This window comes from Python bivittatus, unplaced genomic scaffold (assembly GCF_059951505.1).
Source record: "Python bivittatus isolate LINGU-HERP-01145 unplaced genomic scaffold, Pbiv_v1 ctg000680_np1212, whole genome shotgun sequence".
NCBI classification, from domain to species: Eukaryota; Metazoa; Chordata; class Lepidosauria; order Squamata; family Pythonidae; genus Python; species Python bivittatus.
Genome location: NW_028277095.1, coordinates 9,052,564 through 9,067,007, shown reverse-complemented (window position 1 = coordinate 9,067,007; position 14,444 = coordinate 9,052,564). Strand labels below are relative to the sequence as shown.

Sequence of the window (14,444 nt, the reverse complement as noted above, 5' to 3'; positions counted from 1 at the left end):
AGGAACGGGTACCACAAAGAAGCCTAGAGCTTAATTCTACTGATAGAGGCTAAGCAGCAGAATCTTGAAAGCCTGACAGTGTTTCCCCTTCTCTCCTTCTGAAGCCAAAGAGAGTCAAGACAGGGAAGTCTCTTTCCCACACTGCCTTGTGTCCCTGGAATGAGCTCTGGTCTCACTGAGAGTCTCTACAGGCCTTCTCCAAGGCCACTCTGGGCTCTCCCACACCCCCTTTGAACTGCTGGGCCTTCACAAGGAAAGGATACTTCTGTGTCTGGCAAGTCCCTTGGACAGGAACGTTTGCAGTGATTTGGTCTGATTCAGCAGTATACGAGTACAATAAACAATTAAATAAATAAAAGTACATCACAATTCTCTGGTGATATCTTTTTATTCTGCCTGGAGGAAAAGCCATTAACCGAAGCAAACAACGAGCTCCATCCTGAATTGTATATAAACTGACCTTCTTAATCTACGCTGTTCCTCTTTCATAGTTTTCATACTTTTAATTTGGAACTAGAATATGATGCTGTATCTGATGTCCCCTGGATTTGCTCTCTCTCTCAAAAGCCATACTTACAGGAGGAGCGACTTAAATGGAAAAATTAGGAATCGAGGAAATAGCAGAACCCATCACATTCTAGCCAAAATGGACTACCGCAAAATGGTTCTCAGCTCCTTGGGAGATACTTCCTGAGTCTCTACTGAACTTCTCCCGTTGTGGTCATATTTGGTCATGGTGGTGATCACAGGAGGTGGGAACACTCTGGGCTGCTGGACATTGTCGTGGGACCCTGACAGGGAACCGTCAGAGGCTCTTTCACGTTTTGGTAAAGAAAGCCTGCAGTTCAAAGCACAGGATCCATCCCGGTTTGGCAAGAAGCAAAGTTACGCAAGAGCTTCTGCAAGCGTCCAGCTCCCCAGGGGACGCCCCTAACGCTCCCCCCTGTAAAACGGCAGGCTTCGCTTAAAGGCAAGAACAGTCACCACTAAGCTCTACAGGCCTTTGAGCCCCAAGGGAGGAAAGGCTGTGACAACCTTAAAATGTTGGATACTCTCTCACGTTTGTGTCATGATCACTTCATCCAGGCACCTTCCTGACAGATTTCCCTAATCCCGACATGAGAATTTGATTTTGAGTCTTCTGATGTCTAAATCCCCCAAGGAAAGGATAAAATGGCCCTCGGGCATTCAGCAAATCACAGGAGGCCACGGCCACCACTCCTTCTCTGTCCTTTTGATTGCTTTTCTGTATGCAACAGAAGCGAAACACTTTCCAGTATACCCAAATCAGCACACAAGTAACTCCTTCTCTTTTCCTTTTCCTAAAGGATCCAGCAAATAAGTAACCCCCTCCCGCTTCTTTGTCTCAAACTTGCCTTATTCCCTTGCTTTTCTTATTTTTGCTACAGCTGATGGCACTGACCATGGTGGTCTTCAAATTAACTGCTGAAAAGGTAGATGAATCCTAGAATCCCTTCCCAGGGACCCTGAAGGTCTTCCGGCCCAACCCTGCCCAGGGCAGGAATCCTCCGACCATCCCGGACAAGCAGCCGCCCAGCCTTTGTCCGGAGACCGCTAGCGATGGAGCCCCCGTGACTTCAGGAGGCAGGACGTTCCCCTGCTGAGCAGGTCTCACGGTCAGGAAATTATTTCAGGCCCGGATCTCCCTCTGCAAAGCTTCCCCCCGCTGGTTCTTTCCTACCCTCGGGAGCTGCGGAGAAGGAATCCACCCGTCTTCCCTGTGACAGTCCTTTGAGTATTGGAAGACTGTGACCATGACTCCCTGCAGCCTCCTTTCCCCTGGGCCAAGAAAACGCCAGTTCCTTTGACCGATCTCCATGGGATTCAGCCTCCGAGCCCCTCGCCATCTTCGCTGCTCTTCGCCCTCCTTCCAGATCCTCAACGTCCTTCCTGCATTGTGGCGACCAGAACTGGACCCTGAATTCCAGGCATGGTCTGACCAGGGCAGTGTAGAGCAGAACTATCGCTTCCTGGGATCTGGACATTATACCTCTGTCAACGCAGCCCAGGATTGCACTGGTTTTTGTTAACAATTTTAACCCTCACTCCTTACTTGCTTGGCAAAAATCTTCATATTAACTCGCTCTTCTTTCCCTTATTTAATTGAATGTATTCAATTCCCCACAGACTGAACTCAATAATAGGCTGTAGATTATTAATGGAAACTATTGAACACTGAGTGATTATTTGTTGCCCTGTAAGCTATTAGCCTCAAATATTATTTAATAAATTGCACTTAGTGGTTATTATAGTTTCATTTCTGGAGTTCTAGAATTCACAGGCCTGTTTAATCACCCACAGGGTTCATGGCCCCACAGAACTGGTGCTGTAGCATTCCTGACGTGCTACAGCATGAAGGCCTGTTTGGCAGCAAATGGCACGTACTTTGCACGGAGCCTAGTCAACTAAGAATAGCCTAAAACAGTGTGCCTACAAGCATGTGCAGAGTACACTTTTGTCTTGTATCTGCAACAAGGTTTTCCTTCAGATTCCCAAAAAGTTCCAGGAAAAAAAGGGCTCCAGAGATGCAGGGCTAGACCAGAGATCTCTAGAAATTTTGAAATGAAAAGTCCACATTTTTTTCCAGGATATTGTTGTTGGGTTAAAAAAAAAATGGAATGGGGGGAACCGATACATGCAGTGCCCAATTTTTAACATTCCTTACAGATGTTAGGATGTCTGTAAAATACTTTACTGTTTTATAGAATGCATTTTATAGCATGCCTTGGCTATCTTATCCAATATACATGTGCTATATAATACCAAAAAGTATTTTTTATTCAAATGATTGAAAGTAAATTCAGTCAACATATTTATAATATTTTTAATTTTGGTTGTAAATGGAACTAAATGTAAAGCATAGCACCTCTTCATTTTGGTCTGTTCAGAAGAAGACAGGCAACCCCAGTCCACCCAAAAAATCCAAAAATCAAAGAAAATCATACACACGTATGCATGCGCACACATTACAGATATAAAAGAGTACTAATTTTCAGAAAGAAACTGAGAAAAAGAACTGAAAAAGTCACGGAATCTACAATTTGCCACACAAAACTTTCCCCAAACCCGAATTTCCGAATCTGTATTAATACCAGCAACTTCTACTCTTTCGCTGCTCCTGTATTTGTTATTTTCATGGCTTTATGAAAACGAAATTTGCCTGCAAACCACTTTGAGATTGAACCATTTCAAATGTATAAATGCCCTGATTTGAAATGGCCTGTTCTGATTATTTTGAAGTTTTTCAAGCAGGAAACAGAGGTTTTTGAGCTCAAAACAGTTATTTTTTGCTCAAAGCACTTCAACCTAATCAAAACTTGGCTTGAACATAAAACAGGACATTTCAAATGTGCAATCTTTCAAATTTGAAGCATTTTGCACACTGCTATTTGCCTGGGCTGAGACACGCCTCTCTATCTTGTTCAGAATGTGTCTACTTCACCACTTGCTATGCGTAATTGGAAACATAGATCAATTTCTTTGACATCTTAACCTTTCTGTGTATCATTTCAAAATAAAGGATCAGGAAACATCCCCCAGCCTTTCCACTACTGGCTCCAGCCCTTCCCACAGCCACCTGTGACTCCCCTCCAGCCTGTCCAGTGTGGCCCAGCTGGACCCAAGGGGAGCCCCACTACAATAGGGTACCACCCCTTAAGGCCACCTTAAAAGTCCCACTGTTGGGACTGCTGTTAGCAAAAGCCAAGGCTGAAGAGCGCTATGCTGACGGAGGAGGGAGAGGAGAGTCCAGGGAGGCGTCTGGTAGCCCCCTTTCCAACTAACAAATTGCATTAAGTTTTAATAAATGTTATTAAAAGGCATGTGGACTGCAGCGCATGTCATCAGATGCACGGAATGGCTAAATTGATGTAGGAGTTTAGCCACTCCATGCATCCAGGGAAGCAAAGCTGCCGCTCACAAAACTTACGTATTTTAATAAAATGTGTGGCTTGGAAAAGGGGTTATCAGGCTCCTTTTGACTTTTGGCACTGGCAAAGAGATGGGTGTGGCAGCTTCCTAATCCTTTGCTCTTCCGTTCGATGAATCTGGCTGCACGCTCTCTTGCACACACAGCGTGCTCTCCAGCAACCTCAAGGATTTCAGTGCCTTTCCTCTCCCACTCTGGGACTCTTGGAGGCAGCTGTAATCCACGCAAGGGGCAGGCCTCAGCCCCAGACACTTGCACATGCTGTGGGAGATGCTGGGCCACTGCCAGGAACCTCCTCCTGCTACAACAGGGGTGGGGAGCCTGTAGCCCTCCAGAGAGACTGACGGATGTGTCTCCAGGCTGGGAAGAATCAGTTGGGCCAAAAACTCTCCACTCCATGCTACAGCCTTGAACCAAAGCAAGTTCCTCAGTAGAGGCACTCTTGAATATCCCCTCCTACCATCATACTGCAAACTCCTATGATGCGTAACCCAATCTGGTTCCCTCCAAATGTGTTCGACTGCAAAACGCAGGGTGGGAATTAGAGGAAATGCAGTCTAGTTTATCCAGAAGCTACCAGGTTAGAGAAGATCAGTGCATCCTTTCATCCTCATTTGCCACTTCCAAACACTGGACTTCTGAGCTACAAGGAATGAGTTTCCACAGTCCAGCCAATGCTCTGGAAATACCAGAGTTGCTTCTTCAGCCCCACCCCCAATGTCCAAGTGCTGCACAGAAGAGTGGTCACAACCAGTCTCTTCTGGCTTTCTACCAGGTGAGTAGAAGAAAAACAATATGCTCTTCTTATATATTGATCCAAAATAACCTTATGACATTGTGTATTTAAAATGCTGACAACATGACTGCAATAAGACAATGGTGGTTGAAAACAAAGTTCCTGAATTCTAACAGCTGTTCTATGAAGATCCCACTCATGGTGAAAACAGATGCCCACAGGTGTGTAGGGCAGCAAGCAAACCACGCGGAGGTAACGGCTCCTGACGACTTTCATCTCCATCTCTCCCACAATACTGGTTCTCTTTGATGATGTCTTATCAGTGGGCAGATGCACACATTGCAGAAATGTTGATGCCCCCACACTGATGTGACACTGAAAATAAACTACTGGTCTGATCCAATGGGCACGTGGGCTTATTGCACACCAATACAAAGAAAATATCAGTGCACTGTTTTACTCCGTTTGGAGTAAAGAAGAATAAGAATCTGAACACAGAGCACGTGTCCCAAATTCAACATCAGTTTCAGGAATGCTTCTAGCTAATCTGGAAATCTGCAGAAGAGGACTATGTTTCAAGCACAGGAAGAAAGTGCAGAAACCCACATTAAAGCTTCCCTGGCCGGTGGCTGCAGAGCTTCTGCTTGTACGGTACATGCTTGGCAAAGAAGAGGAAGTCTCTCTGGGGAATTGTCCTCACTGTCTGGAGGCTTGCAACGCAGTTCCAAGCTGCATAGTGGCACTTGCTGATGTTTATTCCTAGTTAGCTTCTTTCTTTTCTTTTCTTTTCCTTCCCAACCCAGAAATTCAAGTCGCAAGGCATTTCTACTTTTGCTGTAGCACTAATTTGGGGGATGTCAGAAAGAAACACCAAGATGGATTGACAAGACCTAACAACTCTCACGTCTTTCAGTCCCAGAAGACGCAACCAAGCAGCAGCAACAGTGGTATCTGGTGATGACAAACCGAGCCATCTGTGACATTTCTGCCAGTCAGAAAGATCTGTCAAATTCAGTAGATAGCAACGTTTTCACCCAAAATTAAAATTAAATGTGGCTCTATTTAGTACAATTGGCATGAAAAGAGGGTGTCCCCCATTTTACGACCCCCACCAAAGAAGGGATGATAAGGCCTGCTTTCTATTTATTTGCCGTGATCCCATCCATATGACTGGGGGGAGGAAGTTTCCCAAATGCTAACACAGAGGGAGGGCCAGTGTTTGGTGTTCAGGAAGCCAGGTGCTCGGGCACCGCTGAAGCAGGGATACGGACAGCGTCCCTCCTCCTGGGGTTCCGGAAAGCTCTTCAGATCTGGCTTTGGTCCCAGGCCTGGGGATACCGTATTAATGTATTTCTGGGGGCCCTGTTGCAATTTGCGTTGCTTTTAAGATTGTTTTAGTCTGGGCTGTCAGTGTGGTTTTATGTTTTCATTGCTTTTATGGGGGGGGGGGTTGTTTTGTACGCTGCCCAGAGTCTGTGCAGCTATAACAAATTTGAATGAATGAATGAATGAATGAATGAATGCATGCATGCATGCATGCAAGCAGCAGGAAGCCACCCCCAGCCTTTTCTCACTTGAAGCCCACCAGACAGGTTGGACCTTGGCAGGGTTCTTCAAACCGTGTTCGGTGAGAACATGATGGGGTTCCGTGGAACGCCAAGGGCACAAAGGCAAATGTTTACTCAAACCTAGCCAACTTTCTACCACTAGAGCTTTGCCTCCTGTTCAGGGGTTTTGGGTTTTTTTTTTTTCAACTAATAGGTTCCAAGAGCCTGAAAAAGCTTGAAAACCTCTGGCAACACCCACATCTGGAGGGCCCAAGGGTGACTGGTTGAGGCTTATGGGTGTGGTAGTCCACCACATGTAGCGGGTGCCCAGCTAGATGGTCATCGGCTGACCTCAAAAAACCGAGCAGGGTGGAGCCTGGGTAGTGCCTGGGTGGGTGATCAGCTAGGCCAGACGGGGAAGTTAAAAGGGCACCTGGGAAGAAAGCAAGTCGAGCCCTTTTGCACGGCGGCCAAGAAAACTGCCCTCGGAGCCCCTCTGGAGATCGAAGCAAATGAATGACGTCGCCAGGGCTCGAGGTGCCCCGGGGGGGTCTCGGGGCTGGGAAGGTCGCCGGGTCTGGAAACCCCCTGCCAGGACCCTTCCCTTGGTCGGCCAGCCCGGGCCGAGCCCTCGCACGCGCCGGGGCTCGCTCCACCGGCACAGGCGCCGCGCGAAGCTCACCCGGCTACAAAGCAGCGCTGCGAGGCGCAGGAGCAGGCCGCCGGCGCCCGGCAACGGCGCGCGGGCACTCAGCGCGGAGGCGGCCCTGCCGCGGAGAGCGCCTGGCGAGCGCGCGCGCGCGAGGGCAAGGCCGGCCGCGCCGCTCCGCTCCGCTCCGCTTGCCGCCGGCTCGCGCGTGTGGAGGGGTCGCCTACCGAGAAGAGGGTGGAGGACGCCGAGAGCGCGAACTTGACGCAGTAGTAGTAGGGCAGCGAGTCCCGCCAGGCCGGCCCCTCGCCCCCGCCGCCCATGGCTCCGGAGGGCCGGGCCGGGCCAGGGCGTCGCTCTCCCACGCCGCCGGGGGGCCGGGCCGGGCACCTGCGCGGGGAGGCGTCGCCGTCGCCGGCTGTGCCCGCTGGGCGCGGCGCGTTCTCTCTCCGCCGCGCTCGCCGTGGGCTTCGTCCACTTCCGCCCCGGGAAGCGAAAGCATTTAAAGGGGCGGCCGGTGGGGAGGGTCGCCCCCCGGAGCGGGGCGCCGGCGGAGAAGCCCGGCCGAGGCCGCCGGTTTGGCGGAGCGGCGTTGATCGCTGTCCTCCGGAGCCGGGAGGGCGGTGCGCGGGGGCGCCTCGCTTGGCCCACCGCGGCCGCGTGAGGGAGTGACCGGCACGGGACCCCCCGAATTGGGGGGCGCCGAGCCCGAGCGGAACCCCCCTCCCGGCCTCCGGTGGGGCAGCGGGTGGGCCGCTCCCCTGTGTCCTGGGGTCTGCTGGGGCGGGGAGGGCCAACATCTCAAGAGGGCAGGTGGGCACCACGGCCGCCACACAGACCAGAGCGGCCGAGGCTCCGTCGCCGTCACCGTCACCGTCCGGCAGATGTTGACACTGCCCCCGCCCCAAAGACGCCCATGCTCACACGGCCCTCGCAGAACGTCCTGCCAAGGACCCTTCAGGATGTAAGCAGGGAAGTAAGTAAATAACGCAGCCTTGGTCCCTGAGGCAGCGACCCTCGCCCAACGGTAGGGCCGAGCTTCTTGGCCAACCTCTGGGATCAAAACAAGATCTAGGCCACAGAAGCGGTGCTGGAATGGGCCCTGCGGCTTTGGTCGCAACTCCCCACTTGTCGGGAACCCATTCACGCCTCCCTAAAAGATGTGGGTCCAGCCTCTGGTTGAACAAACCTTCATAATTCGTTCCACTTCAACAGCTCTTTCCATTGCAAAGCTTTTGTTAATATTCTACCTTCCTGCAATTTAGGACTTTATTCTGTGTTCTACAATCGGGGACAATACAGGAGATGGGCTGGCCCTTCGCTGGCCCCCTTCTCTCTAAAGCCCAGCACGGTCTCCTCTGTTTGTGGGGTTTGGTTTCAAGTCTCCTGAACTGAACTCCTCTCCTCTTGTTCCCAATTTACTAAATCTTTCTTAAAAGATGGCATTTAAATCTGGATGCAGAACAGGTAGTGGGAATCTGACCGGTGGAGAACAGAATTGAACAATTTCTTCCTCTGATTTGGAAACTGAATCTCTCGGTGCTGCTGAAAATTGCCTTATTAGCAGTCATGTTGCTCAGCTAGTGATTAACTTCAGTTTCTGGGTCTTTTTCACATTCCTTATTGCCAGCCTTCTCTCCCAAGAGAAGGACTTTGCATCTGTCTCTGCTAAATTTCACTCGGTGCTCCACGCATTAGGCTGGTCTGTGGCTCTGAGCTTGTGGCATAGCGTGGTGGTGGTGGGGAGACAACAGCTCTGCCCCGTCACAGATGGATCTCTTCCTGGTCAGGGTCACTAATCTCTGCCAGGAGGTTCGGCCTATTCTGACGGACCAGTCCAGCAGGTTTCCACAGAGCCCATGGGGAGTTCCCCAGCACCCTGGGGGCAGGCAGGAGTCTTGCCAACGCCTGGAGTGCAGAGGCCTATAACGTGACCCTGACGGAAGAAAAGAGCGCACCTGGCTAGCTGTGGGTACCAGCCAAGTTCAGTAAGGGAGGTGAAGCATAATCCCTCCTTGGAACTTACTGCACACACTCCCCCCCCCCCCCCGTGCCTCCTGCAGCCCTTTTTAAAATGACCCCCTCCTTTTAGGTCCTTTTAGGGAGGAATGGGCTAGAAGGATTGGGCACAGGTTGCAGGGGTATCTTGGCAGAGCACTTTGCAAATAAAATCTCTTGCTTGCACTCCGAGATAGAAGCCAGTTAGCCGGAAGAGGCACCAAGGACTCCGTTTCACGATATCATCTGAGAAGGAAGACTTTGATCCTGCTGATTCTGAGGAGTTGAACAGAGTCCCTCGTGAGATGAGCCCTGCCTACTCACTGTGGACTAGACCTGCCCATCTGGCTGTAGACGTGTTGCGTCCAGCCATGGCTCTTTATCCTTCAACCTCTGACTTTGCTTTGCTTTCACATGCAGAATCACAGAACCCGAGAGTTGGAAGGGACCACCAAGACCGTTGAGCCTAACCCTGCCATGCCCAGGGCCAGAATCCAAGTGCAACATGGCAAATTGACAGTTGTCTTACTTGTGGCCCAGCAACGTCGCATCCTCCTAATTTGCTTGGGGTTTTACTGCAAAGGCCCCTTGGGGTCTGCCTCAGGAAGCTGCTTGATGGGATTCAGCCAGGCTTCCACACCGCGGTCTCCCTCCGCTTGTCCCAAACCCAATAGTTGCCACAGCAGCTATGACGTTTGGCTGCACAGTCGCCTCATTTTGTGTGCTGGGGGTGGGGGTACGTGGAGCTACCAAACTGCGGTTTAATCCTCAACCTCTTGCCGAGCCCTCTTAATTTTGGGAATCCAGTGTTTTTCATTGATGAAAGGAGGGCTGTTCCTTGCAATGAAAACCTGAGGATTTCTGGCATTATCTAAAGCAAATTAACATAGAAAGGAATTGGCTGGGAAGTTATCAGCTGGAGTGTGTGCAGTTACTTCCAAACCCCTTTTCCCCATCTTTTTCTGTTGCTGCTAGGTAGAGATGGGGAAGCAGTCCAGGTTGTACTGCTGAAATTGGGCATCAAACCCGCCAATTTTTAGCAGCACCATTTTGTCCTTGCACCCTCCACATGCCTAAAAAGGTGAAAACATTCAGCTCACCTCCTGTTTGGTGATGTGTGTGTTGCCAAATAGCCCCCCTTTGGCCCTCAGAGGCCTTGGCATGGTTTCAGAAAGAGTGAGCCCTGATGGAAAGCAGTTGCCTGGCCTCGCCATTAAGCCTATGCTGCAATTTTGTTAAGAACTAGCGATTGAAGGAAAATAACATAAAAACAGGCACTTTGAGAAGCAGACCAGCTCCAGAGGCGAGAGAAACACTTCTGAGGGCAGGGCTTGAGGCTGGCTTAGAAACGTTGCTCCAGTCCTGGACTGCTCTCCAGGGAACATTTCTATGCTCTGCCCTCCTCACAGACATAGGCTAACTAGGGAAAAACAGGGACTTACTCCTGAGTATACCTCTTTCTCCTGAAGAGCCATTCCGTTTAGAAGCTTCAGGGTTGTTCTCTTGGGCCCTGGTGCTGATAAGGGGGGTCCCCCTGCCTGCCCTGAGGGTCCAGATCATTTTCAGAGGACCCTTCCAGCTCACAACAGCTTTTTCTCCCTAATAATCCCCCCCCCCATTTCTTGATAGGCCAACTGTGTATACATGGGGGGGTGGAATAATAATGACCATGTGATACATCATGATGGAAGTACACAATTGCATCATCCGCGTGATGATGTCATGGCACATATCACCATTTTGACTTCAGGGTGGCTTGTTATGAACACTGATGCCATAGGCTCTTTATTCCTTCTCCAGCTGATGGCTGTGTGAGAGCTAGTCGTGAAATGAGACTAATGGAGGGCCATAACAAGTGACAGTTTTGAAACCTTTCCTCTTATTCAGATACCAGAAGCCTTGACCTTGCTGTACAGTGTGGGTGAGAGGAAAAGGCACAAGCGACTGAGCCCTGAATTCACTATAAATAGGGCTTGCATTTTATACTTGGCACTCATTGGAATCCTTTCCAGTTCTTGCAATTCACTTAGTTATCAGAAATCTGTGTCCTTGAATACGCAGCCTGTGCAGCTTCCAGTTCTAGAGAACCTGGCCAAGCCCATTCGTCTTGTGCACCTTGAGACCTTTGCCCCTCACCCTCTGGGTAGCCCTGGGAGTTATCAAGCTCCCTCACCCCTGAGCCGCACTCGTCTGTTTCCTCTAGGGCAAACTGATATCCTTTGGAGCTGCTGTGGCAAAGGGCAGAGTCACCATTGGCACAGACTCAGTACAGACTTCTTCCACCCATCCTCCCACAAATGCCACAAGGACGTAAAGCTGTGAACTCTGAGAAAAAGACAAGACTCGGCAACCTTGCTGAGAAGCCCATCTTAACAGGAGGAATTGCACTGAGTTTCTCTCTTCTGCATGCAGGAACTCAGCAGGGAGGGGTCTTCTCCCAGGCTCAGTGCAGGAGGCATCTCTTCGCTAGAATGTGGTTCCTCAAGTCTTGTTTTCACTAGGGTCCAATATAGTCTCTGAGGGCTTCATTTTCCCCCCTGATCATACAGCAGTAGGTAGGGTGGTTTTTTTCTTTTTACTTCCTTAGTGTTTAAATATTTTATTTATTTATTTCTTGGATTTCAAGGCTGTCCAACTCCTCCTCCTAGTCTACAGAAAACAGGAAAGAATTATAATTTCCGAGGTACTTTGAAGTAGTTTTCCCTTTCCCACATTTATGCCTTTGCACTTCAGCTTGCAGAAGTAGGCACTAGTTTTGTGGTACCTAAGTTTGGTAAAGAGATCTTGCACTCGTAGTTTTAAAAGATAATAGGCATAGCGATTAAATATTAGCAAAGCTTTAGCACTATGGATGGCACATTTTGGTTGACACCACATGGAATTTTGGAATTCAGAATCTGGATTGGAACCCCGTTGGAAGACTATTTTATTGTTTTAAATCGGGAGACAGTAACAGTCCTCTGAATTGAACGGCATGTATTGAGGTCTTGAAACTCTCTAGTGGACAGACAGCAGATTTTCCCAGGAGTAGGAAAATGGTCTTTTGAAAACCTTGCCATTTGTGGCCAGAGGGATGGGAGGAAAGACTATTCACCACATTTATTTGGGGGGAGGGGGAGAGAAATTCAGAAGGCAGTCCTTGGGGTCCATTTCAACATTAACTGTGGTAGTGTGAGACTAGGCTGAAGCTGCCATAACCTAAAGATGAAGCAGACAGGTAAGCAGAGGACAAAAAGCTAGGAATCTTGTCTAGGAGGTCCCTTCAGGGAGGTAGATAAGAAGGAAGCAAATCATTAAGGAAACAAAGGACCTGAACCAGACAAAAGAAGTTGGGCCTGAGCACATGGAAACCCTCAGCCCAATTCCATCCACTTGTAAATCAACCCAGCAAGGACTTTTGGGGATAAAAGGGGTCCCAAAGCCCGCCCACTCTGAATCGTCTGAGTCACCTTTGGATCCAGACCTGGCGGCTTTGTCCCTCTAGCTAGTGCCTGGCAGTCTAGTTGGGAAGGACATGGGTAAGTGTGTGTGTGTGTATGAGGAAGAGCAAATGTACCTTGCAACCAGTAAAGTTTTGCTGTTACTTTAAATTCACTGGGTCTCCATGTATTACAAAGAACCTCTTGTGCCTCAGAGTTTGGTTGGAAGTGATTTGTATGTGTCCCTAATTATTTCCCAGCTGTTGACCATGGCTGTGTGTCTGTCTGCTCCAGCCGCACCTATCTGGAAACCCAGGTAGAAAGCAAGGGGGGCTGGCTGACAAGATCCGCGTGCCTCAACAGGCTGTGAGTGTGTGAGTGAGTGATCATAAGCTGAACCTGGGAGTAGCGTGTGTAACATTTTTATCGGTGTCAGCAGCGGGATACATGGTTTGGACCCTTTGAATTTATTATTTGCGTGATTAGTTATGCCTTTGTGGAAATTTGGAGACGCCCAACAAAAGGGTGCTTTGTCACCGCCTGCCTGCCAGGCGACAGGTCCCCTGGAGAATCCTGCAGAGGGGGAAGCGGGTTTGGTATATGGTGAAGTGATGGAGAAACTCGTTAAGAAGTTGGGTTTGCCTCTTGGTGACTTGCAGGAGAAAATGAAATCGGTGTCTTCAGGGAGGGACGTTAGGATAGAATTTGGAAGGCTGTACAAATTAAGAGGAGGGAAGAAACAGAAAGATTTACCTGGAGTGTTGGCAGTGATATTGGGAGTTGGCTTGTCCCCGATGGACCAGCTCCTCACACAGTTGCAGTCAGAGAACTGCTCTTTAGAAGGAGACTTGGAACAACTCAAAAATACCCACCATGTTTTGCAGGCTGATTACCAGCTGCAAAAGAGCCAAACGGTGGAACTAAGAGAGATCTTGGCTCAGCTGAAGGATAGTGTAGAAAGGGAAGAGGAATGGCAACAAAAGCAGGCTGCGCAAGAACTAAAAATGGAAGCGTTAAGGGACCTTGTGCAGACCTCTCCTAAGAATAAGCGCAGAGTATGTGGAGAATGTAGTAAGGCAGAGGAACTACGCAGACAAGTTAGGCAACGGTCTTGCCAAATTGCCTGCTTAACAGGCTCAGACCTCAATGAAACCCCGGACTTTCCCTTCGATGGGAAGGAGCCTTTTGAGGAGCTAAGCCACAACCTCCCTGGGGCTTCAATAGCGGTCATGGAAACCCGAGCACAAATGAGGGGCAGAAATGCCCAAAACCAGCAATGGGAAGAGTCCCTCATACCCCTTTATCGGGAGGAGAGCTGACACAGATTGTTACAGATCTGGGGGCCTCGAGCCCTGACCCCCTCAAATGGACCTGGAGGCTCCATCAACTCAGCGTCCAGTACAATTTGTCTGACCAAGAGATTGAGCGGGTCATATTAACCTACCCTGAAGTTTGCACCAAGTGGCACACGTACTGGCGACATCCTAATCCCCGCAGCCCCATTACCTAGGATTCACGCACCTTACCGGCCCAGAACAAAAGTGCACTCCATGCGGGAAGGCCCGTGCGGCTGCTGTGTGGGCACTGCAAACCTTTGAGTCTTTTACAGGCACACCGCCTATAATTTTGCAGGGGTGCCATTCTCCTCTTCAAAGCATCTTGCAAGCAAGCCGTAGGCCCACAGCATCCACCAAAAACTTGCTCAATGGACAGGTCACTTAACAAAGAGGGGTATCTCCAGGGGAAGTATCCAAGCCCGATTTGCTTTCTGCCTCCGCTCCGGAACAAAGCACGCAGCAGGACTGCTTGCTCAGAGACTGGGCTGACCCAAACCCTGTGCCCCCTTTAGCCTCTCTCACTCCAGACCGGGGAATCCGGTTTACTGATGGGGCTTCATGGCGGGAGGAAGGGACCAGATATACCTCTTGGGCAGCCATTTCTACCACAGGCTGAAAATTAGGGGCTCTTTTACCAAATTCTTACAGTGCACAAGAGGCAGAACTAGTGGCTGTTCAACAGGTACTGCAAAACGTGATAGATAAAGTGGGGGAAAGCGTCTGCATAGTCACAGATAGTCTGTTATGAAAGAGATTACCCACTACGTGCAATACTGGGCAAGGGATCAATGGGTGTCAGCTTCTGGCAA

At 49.8% G+C, this 14,444-nt stretch overlaps 1 protein-coding gene across 3 annotated transcripts in view; it reads right to left on the bottom strand.

Annotated features, from left to right (window-relative positions):
• The window catches only part of LOC103051504 (tetraspanin-15-like), a 90,046-nt gene extending 82,711 nt beyond the window's left edge, over positions 1-7,335 (bottom strand). For all 3 annotated transcript variants that reach the window (XM_088152103.1, XM_088152102.1, XM_088152104.1), the window contains exon 1: positions 7,109-7,335. In XM_088152103.1, coding sequence (XP_088008229.1) covers positions 7,109-7,204 — 96 coding nt within the window. In that variant the 5' untranslated portion in view covers positions 7,205-7,335. The remainder of the gene's footprint in view (positions 1-7,108) is intronic.
• Positions 7,336-14,444: the final 7,109 nt, after the last annotated feature.